Source organism: Stomoxys calcitrans, chromosome 1 (assembly GCF_963082655.1).
Source record: "Stomoxys calcitrans chromosome 1, idStoCalc2.1, whole genome shotgun sequence".
Classification (NCBI taxonomy): domain Eukaryota; kingdom Metazoa; phylum Arthropoda; class Insecta; order Diptera; family Muscidae; genus Stomoxys; species Stomoxys calcitrans.
Genome location: NC_081552.1, coordinates 256,638,704 through 256,650,638, shown reverse-complemented (window position 1 = coordinate 256,650,638; position 11,935 = coordinate 256,638,704). Strand labels below are relative to the sequence as shown.

Below are 11,935 nucleotides of genomic sequence, written 5' to 3'. Positions count from 1 at the left end.
CATAAGCGATAATCCTCGTGCAGTACCCACCAAAATTCATCAGGATTTCATTAATCACGAGGACCGTCCATGGGGCAGGCTAAGTTTTTCATCTTTTGGTCTAAATATATTCTCCATTCTTATATTGACTTTATATACATAATAAAGTCTTCTTGATTTCCCTAAACCTTAACTCCATTTCATTTTGCAATGCCCTAATATTTACCCATGGGAAACATTAGCCTATCGGTTGTGTTAAGAGAAATCATCGAGGACACATGTAAAATCGTACATTTTCCTTTGCGGATGTTACACTACAAAATCATTGTGTTGCATGTAAATAAAACATTTATGGCCAGGTAGGCCAACTTGTTATGTCTCCTTCGACAATGGGATATTCCTTCCGAAACATGAATGTATTCGAGTCCATGCAAATTACATACGAACAACGACGGATGTGGAGTGCCTATGATATCGATGCCATTAAGAGATTTACGGAATATTGGACATGGTAAATAAATCAAATCATCAGAGTATTATTATTGTAATACAATACAAACTCACAAAAACTTAATTAAGCCATAGGAGATTATACACATATGCATGTTTTGTTTCCCTTAAAATTTATAAAATGGACAATGAGGATGAACGAACATTAAAATGGTAAGTCCATAGTGAATTCAAGCTACGCTAAATGTATTTTCCGAAAATTGATTAATGAGATTGTTCAAAATAAAAGACTCGCAACACGATGTTAAGGGGGAAGGTAAATAGAGTCAATGTCGGAACATACCTTGGTCAGCCTCAAGTATCACTTGAATTATCTATCTAGGGCATAGAAACGCCGCACAAGCCATTCTGTCTGTGTCAGATCTAAAGAACATCGTGCATGAGTTCAAAACTTTAGATTTCTTAGGCCAGCGCCGAATCCGATAAGCTCCCGGAATAAGTTGAAAACCAGCTGGACAAAATTCGGAAGGCTACTCAGAAGAAGACTCGGAAAAGATCATTAACAATGTCCAAGCATAGAAGACATTGACGAAAATCTCAACAGGGTTACGACTGAAATTTCATCAAAATCGGATAATAAATGTGGCTTTTATGGGCCTAAGACCCTAAATCGGAGGATCGGTCGATATGGCAGCTATATCCAAATCTGGACCAACCTGAGCCAAATTGACGAAGGATATTAAAGGGCCTAAAACAACTCACTGTCCCAAAATTCAGCAAAATCGGATAGTAAAGTGGCTTTTATTGGCCTAGGACCCTAAATCGGAGGATCGGTCTATATGGGGGCTATTTCCTAATCTGGACCGATTTGGGCCAAATTAAAGAAGGATGACGAAGAGCCTAACGCAAAGCACTGACCCAAATTTCAGCAAAATCGAATAATAAATGTGGCTTTTATGGGCCTAGGACCCTTAATCGGAGCATCGGTCGATATGGCAGCTATATCCAAATCTGGACCGACCTGAGCCAAATTGACGAAGGATATTGAAGGGCCTAACACAACTCACTGCCTTAAATTTCATCAAAATCGAATAGTAAATGTGGCTTTTATGGGCCTAAGATCCTAAATCGGGGGATCGGTCTATATGGCAGCTATATCCAAATCTGGACCGATCTGAGCCAAATTGACGAAGGATGTCAAAAGACCTAACACAACTCACTGTCCCAAATTTCATCAAAATCGGATAGTAAATGTGGCCTTTATGGGCATAAGACCCTAAATCGGAGGATGGGTCTACATGGCAGCTATATCCAAATCTGAACCGAAATGGGCCAAATGGAAGAAGTATGTCGAAGGACCTTTTATAAGTCACTGTCCCAAATTTCAGCAAACTCGGATAATAAATGTGGCTTTTATGAGCCTAAAACCCTAAATTGGAGGATCGGTCTATATGGCAGCTATATCCAAATCTGGACCAATCTGGGTCAAATTGACGAAAGATGTCGAAGGGCCTAACACAACTCACTGTCCCAAATTTAAGCGAAAAAGGATAATAAATGTGGCTTTTATTGGCCTAGGGCCCTAAATCGGAGGATCGGTCAATATGGCAGCTATATCCAAATCTGGACCAATCTGGGTCAAATTGACGAAAGATGTCGAAGGACCTAACACAACTCACTGTCCCACATTTCAGCCAAATCGGATAATAAATGTGGTTTTTATGGGAATAAGACCCTTAATCGGAGGATCGGTCTATAGGGCAGCTATATCCGAATCTGGACCGATTCACCAAAATTCGGCCCGGCCGAACTTAACGCCGTTTTTCTTGTTTTGCATTCTAAGTGAACGTCGCATTTGTGGCCTTATCATCAGAAAATTGTACACATATATTTAGTATGCTAAGTAGCATATCGATGGCCTTATAAAGGGTGATTTTTTTGAGACTAGGATTTTCATGCATTAGTATTTGACAGATCACGTGGGATTTCAGACATGGTGTCAAAGAGAAAGATGCTCAGTATGCTTTGACATTTCATCATGAATAGACTTACTAACGAGCAACGCTTGCAAATCATTGAATTTTATTACCAAAATCAGTGTTCGGTTCGAAATGTGTTCATTTACCGTAACGTTGCGTCCAACAGCATCTTTGAAAAAATACGGTCCAATGATTCCACCAGCGTACAAACCACACCAAACAGTGCATTTTTCGGGATGCATGGGCAGTTCTTGAACGGCTTCTGGTTGCTCTTCACTCCAAATGCGGCAATTTTGCTTATTTACGTAGCCATTCAACCAGAAATGAGCCTCATCGCTGAACGGTGAATGAACACATTTCGAACCGAACACTGATTTTGGTAATAAAATTCAATGATTTGCAAGCGTTTCTCGTTAATAAGTCTATTCATGATGAAATGTCAAAGCATACTGAGCATCTTTCTCTTTGACACCATGTCTGAAATCCCACGTGATCTGTCAAATACTAATGCATGAAAATCCTAACCTCAAAAAAATCACCCTTTATAAAAAAGCCTAACTCCATTCTTTTTAACGAAAACAAATTGATTTTCCAAAATTTCAATAATTAATTTTAGATTCGAAATCGAAATTCAAAAACCAACATAAAAAAATTCTGACAAGGTTATAAAAATAAAGGTCATGAAATCACAAGTTGTCAACTCTTCTCTATTTTCCCTTACGTGGAGGTTTTGGGGCTGTATCCTTGCAAATGCTTTGGGCAATAAATTCGATCAAAGTACGAGTCGGACGTCCAGCCATGCCACGCCGCAAGTATTCAAAACAACGACCATTGGTGGTCATGACATTTGTGGCATCCTGAAAGGGAATTAAAAATTTGATGTCGCCACTAAGTAAACCTATTGATATGTCAAGCTTACTATGTGCATCCACTGGCCGCAGGGTACAAATTCTCTTAGAAAAGCTGCTGCCTTGCACGGACGTCCACCCGTACCCACACCATAGTTCTGAACATCCGATGATTGTCCTGCCGTAATTTCACTTGTAAAGTACCACCACAGAGGAAGGCGCCACACACGATCTCCCGTATGCATGCTGGCATGTTTGATTTGTTGCCATAGAATTTCCGAATTGGTGAATACCCCACAGGCTGCTTCACCCAAGGTCTGATGCATGCTGCGCGATGTGGTGCCCACCGAAATTATGGTCTTGGGACAAAAATTCTGAGCATAGAGCAGGGTATCGGCCAGTACCAAGACATCTTCATGGTCGGTACCTTGAATCTTGATGTGCTTGCCGTTCATGGTTTGTACAGTGTCGCCGGGGCGGAAAGCATTGCAGCCCATAACATTTTCGCACACAGGTATAAGGCCACGAATATTGACCTACATATGTATTAAAAGAAGCAGAAAACAAATAAAATCAGTTTATATGGTAGCTACATCAATACATGGAACGATTTGCCCATTTGAAATCATAAACGACCTACACTAATAGGAAGTATTTGCTCAAATTTACAAGCACTTAAGTTTTCTCCATCGAATGGTAAACTTGGAGGCCATAACAAAGGCACTTTGGATACTTATCACCTCGAAATTGTATATAATCAAAATTTCGTCCAAATGCGGTGAAAATTGCTTCGAATATGAACCCATAGCAGCTAAAGGGTGATTTTTTTGAGGTTAGGATTTTCGTGCATTAGTATTTGACAGATCACGTGGGATTTCAGACATGGTGTCAAAGAGAAAGATGCTCAGTATGCTTTGACATTTCATCATGAATAGACTTACTAACGAGCAACGCTTGCAAATCATTGAATTTTATTACCAAAATCAGTGTTCGGTTCGAAATGTGTTCATTCACCGTTCAGCGATGAGGCTCATTTCTGGTTGAATGGCTACGTAAATAAGCAAAATTGCCGCATTTGGAGTGAAGAGCAACCAGAAGCCGTTCAAGAACTGCCCATGCATCCCGAAAAATGCACTGTTTGGTGTGGTTTGTACGTTGGTGGAATCATTGGACCGTATTTTTTCAAAGATGCTGTTGGACGCAACGTTACGGTGAATGAACACATTTCGAACCGAACACTGATTTTGGTAATAAAATTCAATGATTTGCAAGCATAGAACTCGCCACAATTCATGGCTCCAAATTCCAGTAAAATCGCCGTAAGTCGGGAGATCGATATATGTGGCAGCTATATCCAAATATTATCCTATCTGCTCGATATTCGGAGAGAATCTGTGCCAAGTTCCAGCAAAATCGGGTATTGAATTGATCAGTTTTGGGAGAAATTCTTTCAATCGGGAGTTTGAAAGCCTAGACGCCCTAAGGATTTCATCACCGATTAACGCGATTTGGTCGCATCCTAACCTACGGTTCCGTTGGTACCAAAAATAATGTGGCTAGGAAATTACTTCACATCCTTATGCGACTAGGAAACTTGTTCGCATCCTAACGCTTATTCGTCCTAACGTATTTCGTTCGCATACCAACGCGACTAGGAAACTAGTTTGCATCCTAAAGCTGATTCGTTCGCATCCTAACACGACCAGGCAACTTGTTCGCATCCTAACGCTGATCGTTTAACGCGATTTGGCAACCAGTGTGCATCCTAACTGGGCAATTGGTTCGCTTCCTAATGCGACTAGGAAACTAGTTCGCATCCTTACGCGACTAGGCAAATAGTTCGCATCCTAACGCGACGGGTCAACTTGTTCGCCTTCTAACGCTGATTCGTTTGCATTTTAACGCGATTCGTTCGCATCCTTACGCGACTAGGAAACTAGTTTGCATCCTAAAGCTTATTCGTTCGCATCCTAACGCGACCATGCAACTAATTCGCATCCTAACGCTGATCGTTTATATTCTAACGCGACTAGGCAACTAGTTCGCATCTTAACTGGGCAACTTGTTCGCATCCTAACGCCGATTCGTTCGCATCCGACGCGAACCCACGCAACTAATTCGCATCCTAACGCTGATCGTTTACATTCTAACGCGACTAGGCAACTAGTTCGCATTTTAACTGGGCAACTTGTTCGCATCCTAACGCCACTAGGAAACTAGTTTGCATCCTTACGCGACTAGGCAATTAGTTCGCATCCTAACGCTGAATCGTTCGCATCCTAACGCGATTCGTTCGCATCCTTACGCGGCTAGGAAAGTAGTTTGCATCCTAAAGCTGATTCGTTCGCATCCTAACGCGACCACGCAACTAATACGCATCCTAACGCTGATCGTTTACATTCTAACGCGACTAGGCAATCATAACTGGGCAACTTGCTCACATCCTAACGCTGATTCGTTCAAATCCTAATGCCACTAGGAAACTAGTTCGCATCCTTACGCGAGTAGGCAACTGGTTCGCTTCCTAACGCTGATTCGTTCGCATCCTAACGCGATTCGTTCGCATCCTTACGCGACTGGGAAACTAGTTTGCATCCTAAAACTAATTCGTTCGCACCCCAAAGCGACCACGCAACTAATTCGCATCCTAACGCTGATCGTTTACATTCTAACGCGACTATGCAACTAGTTCGCATCCTAACTGGCCAACTAGTTCGCATCCTTACGCGAGTAGGCAACTGGTTCGCATCCTAACGCTGTTTCGTTCGCATCCTAACGCCACTAGGAAATTAGTTCGCACCCTTACGCGACTAGGAAACTAGTTCGCATCCTAACGCGACTGGGCAACTGGTTTGCATTCTAACGCTGATTCGTTCGCATCCTAACGCGATTCGTTCGCATCCCAAAGCGACTTGGAAACTAGTTTACATTCTAAAGATGATTCATTAGCATCCTAACTCGACCAGGCAACTAGTTCGCATCCTAACGCTGATCGTTTACATCTCTACGCTACTAGGCAACCAGTTTGCATCCTAACTGGGCAACTGGTTCGCATCCTAACGCGACTAGGAAACTAGTTCGCATCCTTACGTGACTAGGCAACTTGTTCGAATCCTAACGCGACTGGTCAACTGGTTCGCATTCTAACGCTGTTTCGTTCGCATCCTAACGCGATTCGTTCTCGTCCTTACGCGACTACGAAACTAGTTTGCATCCTAAAGCTGATTCGTTCGCATACTAACGCTGATTGTTTACATCCTAACTCGACTTGGCAACTAGTTCGCGTCCTTACTGGGCAAATGGTTCTCATCCTAACGCTGATTCGTTCGCATCCTAACTTGACTTGGCAACTAGTTCGCATCCTAACGCGACTGGACAACTGGTTTGCATTCTAACGCTGATTCGTTCCCATCCTTACGCGTCTAGGAAACTAGTTTACATCCTAACGCGTTCGAATCTTAACGCTGATCGTTTACATACTAACGCGACTAGGCAACTAGTTCGCATCCTTACGCGAGTAGGCAACTGGTTCGCATCTCAACGCTGATTCGTTCGCATCGCAACACTACTAGGAAACTAGTTCGCATCCTTACGCGTCTAGACAACTAGTTCGCATCCTAACGCGACTAGGAATCTAGTTCGCATCCTAACACTACCTGTTCGCATCCGTACTGTATTGTACATCCCTTTTCTCTTAACTCTGCTCTGGTCTTTCCACGATAAGCCAACTCTAAGTCCCCGAGTAAGCCCACCGCCTGAAGACAACCGAATACTGAACAATCCGAATCATTCACCGCCGTATAACGCAACCAGCCTAAACTTTCCGAATACAGAAGGAACCGACTGAATATCGAATTTACTCAACCGATCGACCCCCTACATCAAGCACCTCAACCATTACAAGGTACCTACCACCTCACCATTACCAGGTACCTAGAAAAAGATTTATGGTTGTGTTATAGTCTTGCGGGTCCTTAAAGGTAAACACTGTGTGAGTATTAGAAGATATTCCGATTTGGACTTTATTTGGGGATCTTAACACTAATCGGATAATAGATGCCGCTTTTATGGGATTTAGACCTCAAATAAGGAGATCGGTCTACAGGGGTCCAAATATAGATATAGACTGCTGTGTCAACCTTCAGCATGGATGTCGGGGATCTTAACACAACTCATTGCGCTGGGTTAGGATAGCTAAGAGCGAAAGTCCTTTACAGACTCACTTAGATATGTTTAGTCCATTGTGATACCACAGTAGCGACAGACCCACGGCCCCTGCACTCGGAGCCTGCTATCAACTCGGCTACTGGGGCGCCTACTTATTGTGCTAAATTTCAGCGAAATCAGGTAATAAATGCGGCTGAACCTTAGACCCTAAATCGGGAGATTCTATTCTCCTTCTTCTATATGCCTGCTACGTCAATATATAGTCCGATATGGCCCGTCTTTGAACTCAACCTGTCAATGGACAGAAAAAGATTCAGTGCAAGTTTTCAGCTTCGTAATTCCAGTTTTAGGGACTTAAGTGTGATTTCAACCGACAGACGGACAAACAGATAGACGGATGGACATAACTAGAACTCGTACATTTGAAAAGGTCGGAAATGAATCTTTTGCACATGCAATGAAAAATGAATATACCCCCCTCCTTAGATGGTGGGCTAGAGAGAAGAGGTGAAAAGTATTTTTTCAATTTTTGTTTTCTCTTACCGGCAATCTTAGGCTGGCTATGGCTCTGCAGGCTGCCACCACTACTGCTGCTCCTGTGACATCACCTCTCATCTCAAACAGATCCTGTTTATCTTTCAAGCATATGCCTCCGCAATCATAAGTCAAGCCTTGACCTACCAAAACTATGGGTCTTTCTTCGGCTGAGGTGCCATAGTAGCTCAACTCCAAAAAGATGGGCGGTTCACACGAAGCCTTGCCCACTGACAAAAAGGCATTCATCATTTGACTCTCAGCCCAACCCTCAACCTTGACCTCTACGTTGACACCTGATTTGCAGAGAACCTCCACCACATTTTGGGCAAATGCTGTAGGTGTTAAAATATTCGAAGGCATTTCTTGTAACTGGCGGGCCAAATTTTGAGCTGCAGCCTTCTGTAGACCAATACGCCAACCTTCAATGTCACAGATCTCATCTTTATGGGTATACAAATCTATAGAGGGAACGGCCAGGCGGTTTTTAGAGTCTCTTAACTCCTGATAGGCCCAAACACCCAAAGCGGCTCCCTCAGCTGCCGATTCAGCATGACCACAATTTTCCACCTCAATGCGGTCGGTATCCAAGAGGGCCAAATCCATGCAAGCCTTTGCCACAGATCTTCGTATGGCTTCCTTTTGCTCATCCAGGATCTCATAGGGATTATAGCCGAGACATTCCTTGCCCAAGCCAATCATAGCCACAGCCGAATAGTAGGGAATTTTCTCAGTTTCCTGGGCAAAGAGCAAACGTGACTCACCCACCTTAGGCATAGGTCCAGACATACGCAAAACCTCCAGCAAACGTCCTGCAGTTTTCTGGACGTTGTATCTCCAGGCTGCAGCAGTTAGAATGCCAGTGTCATTTTTGTCCTCCTCCTCGGCATAGACTCCCAAAACCAAACCTCTGGAGGGGGGATCTGCACAAATTTCCGTATGCTGCAGTTGAATCATTTGGTTAATGGCTTGCGAGGCATAAGAGCGAAGGCCATACAGCTTCTTGTTGCCCACATCCAAAGCCTTGAGACGCATTAGAGAACACATTTTCTATTTCCAATAGAGCAGAGACAACGAAGTATGCCGCTTGAAAGATTTTTACTTAATGTTGAAAAATGTTTTTCTTCGATTATAGAAATGTTGTTGAACAAAAATCTCAAAGAACTTGTGTTTTTCATAAGAAAAATTTTTTAAAAGTCTAGATTATTTTTTTGTGCCAAAGTGTTTTTTTTTTGTTTTTGTTCTCATGAAAACATCTGCTTCATTTTTTTTTTTCTTATTCAAGTAGTTTTCCTAAGAAACCTTAAAGCTTAAAAAGTACCACTTATCTCCCAAAAAAAAGGCAATCTGGCTTGATGTTTTGTGATTGTCTGTGACAGCTGCCTGGTGGGTCATGTCTGAAGGACTTTTTTGTTTTATGTGCATGGTCGTGTGAAGGACTTTCGTTCGGTAAAGAGCAATAACACAAAGTTTTCGTCTTGGGAAGGACAATAAAAGAAAAAAAAAAAAAAAACACACAAACCCCAAAAAGATTGAATGTTGACAAAACAATATTGAAGCAGACAAGACCAGATAAAAGCAATAATTTTACACTGAAAAAAAAAACAAGTAAAACGGCGTTAAGTTCGGCCGGGCCGAACTTTGGATACCCACCACCTCGGGTAAATATGTAAACCACCTTTCATCAAAATCCAGTGAAAACTGCATACCTTATGTCCCATAGCAGTTACATCGTCAATGTGTCACACCCAACATAAGTCAATGTGTCAAACCCAAAACCGAGAGATCGGTCTATATGGCATCTATATCCAAATCTTCACCGATATGAGCCATAATGCAGAACTATGTCAAGGGGTTTAACATAACTCAATGTCCCAAATTTCGGCGACATTGGACAATAAATGCGCCTTTTATGGGCCTAAGACCCTAAATCGGAGGATCGGTCTATATGGCAGCTATATCCAACTCTTGACCGGTCTGAGCCAAATTGACGTACAATGTCGAAGGGCCTAACACAACTCACTGTCCCAAATTTCAGCAAAATCGGATAGTAAATTTGGCTTTTTTGGGCCTAAGACCCTAAATCGGAGAATCGGTCTATATGGCAGCTATATCCAAATCTGGATCGATCTAGCCCAAATTGCAGAAGTATGTCGAGGGGCACAACTTAACTCACTGTCCCAAATTTCAGCAAAATCGGATAATAAATGTGGCTTTTATGGGCCTAAGACCCTAAATTGGCATACCGGTCTATATGGCAGCTATATCCAAATCTGAACCGATCTGAGCCAAATTGACGGAGGATGTCGAAGGGCCTAACGCAACTCACTGTCCCAAATTTCAGTGAAATCGGATAATAAATGTGGCTTTTATGGGACTTAGACCCTAAATCGGATGATAGGTTTATATGGCAGCTATATCCAAATCTGGACCGATCTGAGCAAAATTCACGGAGGATGTTGAAGGGCTTAACACAACTCACTGTCCCAAATTTCAGCAAAATCGGATAATAAATGTGGCTTTTATGGGCCTAAGACCCAAAATCGGCCGATCGGTCTATATGGGGGCTATATCAAGATATAGTCCGATATAGCCCATCTTCGAACTTAACCTGCTTATGGACAAAAAAAGAATCTGTGCAAAGTTTCAGCTCAATATCTCTATTTTTAAAGGCTGTAGCGTGATTTCAACAGACAGACGGACAGACGGACGGACATGTCTAGATCGTCTTAGATTTTTACGCTGATCAAGAATATATATACTTTATAGGGTCGGAAATGGATATTTCGATGTGTTGCAAACGGAATGACAAAATGAATATACTCCCATCCTATACTGGGTATAAAAATATGTAATAAGTAAAGGCGAGCTAAGTTCGGCCGGGCCAAATCTTATATAGCCTCCACCATGGATCGCATTTGTCGAGTTCTTTTCCCGGCATCTCTTCTTAGGCAAAAAAGGATATAAGAAAAGATTTGCTCTGCTATTAGAGCGATATCATGTTATGGTCCGGTTTGGACCACAACTAAATTATATGTTGGAGACCTGTGTAAAATGTCAGCCAATTCGAATAAGAATTGCGCATAAGAATTGAAAAGTCAAGACCCAAGATCGGTTTATATGACAGCTATATCAGGTTATGGACCGATTTGAATTATACTTGTCACAGTTGTTGGATATCATAACAAAACACGTCGTGCAAAATTTCATTCCAATCAGATAAGAATTGCGCCCTCTAGAGGCTCGAAATGTCAAGACCCAAGATCGGTTTATATGGCAGCTATATGAAAACTTTTACCGATTTGAACCATACTTGGCACAGTTGTTGGATATCATAACAAAACACGTCGTGCAAAATTTCATTCTAATCGGATAAGAATTGCGCCCTCTAGAAGCTCAAGAATTCAAGACCCAAGATCGGTTTATATGACAGCTATATCAGGTTATGAACCGATGTGAACCATACTTGGCACAGTAGTTGGATATCATAACAAAACACGTCGTGTAAAATTTCATTCCAATCGGACCAGAATTGCGCCCTCGGTTTATATGACAGCTATATCCAAACGCGGACCGATATGGCCCATTTACAATCCCAACCGACCTACACTAATAAGAAGTATTTGTACAACATTTCAAGCGGCTAGCTGTACTTCTTCTAAAGTTAGCTTGCTTACGACAGACAGACGGATGGACAGACGGACGGACATGGCTAGATCGACATAAGATGTCACCACGATCAAGAATATATATACTTTATGGGGTCTCAGATGAATATTTCGAGTAGTTACAAACAGAGTGATGAAATTAGTATACCCTCATCCTTTGCTGGAGGGTATAATAATGATTAATATTGGGTTGCCCAAGAAGTAATTGCGGAAAAGAAAGTAAATGCATTTTTAATAAAACTTAGAATGAACTTTAATCACATATATTCTTTTTTTACACTTTTTTTCTAAAGCAAGCTAAAAGTTACAG

The 11,935-nt window shown here is 42.0% G+C and overlaps 1 protein-coding gene across 1 annotated transcript; it reads right to left on the bottom strand.

Annotated features, from left to right (window-relative positions):
* Positions 1–2,995: 2,995 nt before the first annotated feature.
* On the bottom strand, positions 2,996–9,103 carry LOC106083481 (cytosol aminopeptidase-like). The gene is made up of 3 exons (XM_013246527.2): positions 7,967–9,103; positions 3,328–3,792; positions 2,996–3,265 (listed from the first exon to the last, which is right to left on the bottom strand). Exons 1-3 carry the CDS (start codon positions 9,002–9,004, stop codon positions 3,116–3,118), a joined length of 1,653 nt encoding a protein of 550 aa, XP_013101981.1. The 5' UTR covers positions 9,005–9,103; the 3' UTR covers positions 2,996–3,115.
* Between the last annotated feature and the right edge of the window lie 2,832 nt (positions 9,104–11,935).

Excerpts from the sequence above, each read along its gene's own strand:
- LOC106083481 (XM_013246527.2), bottom strand. The coding sequence starts at position 9,004 with ATGTGTTCTCTAATGCGTCTCAAGGCTTTGGATGTGGGCAACAAGAAG. Across the intron at positions 3,793-7,966 it reads TAGCCAGCCTAAGATTGCCG|GTCAATATTCGTGGCCTTAT; the intron begins GTAAGAGAAAAC and ends ATACATATGTAG. Across the intron at positions 3,266-3,327 it reads GCGGCCAGTGGATGCACATA|GATGCCACAAATGTCATGAC; the intron begins GTAAGCTTGACA and ends ATTCCCTTTCAG.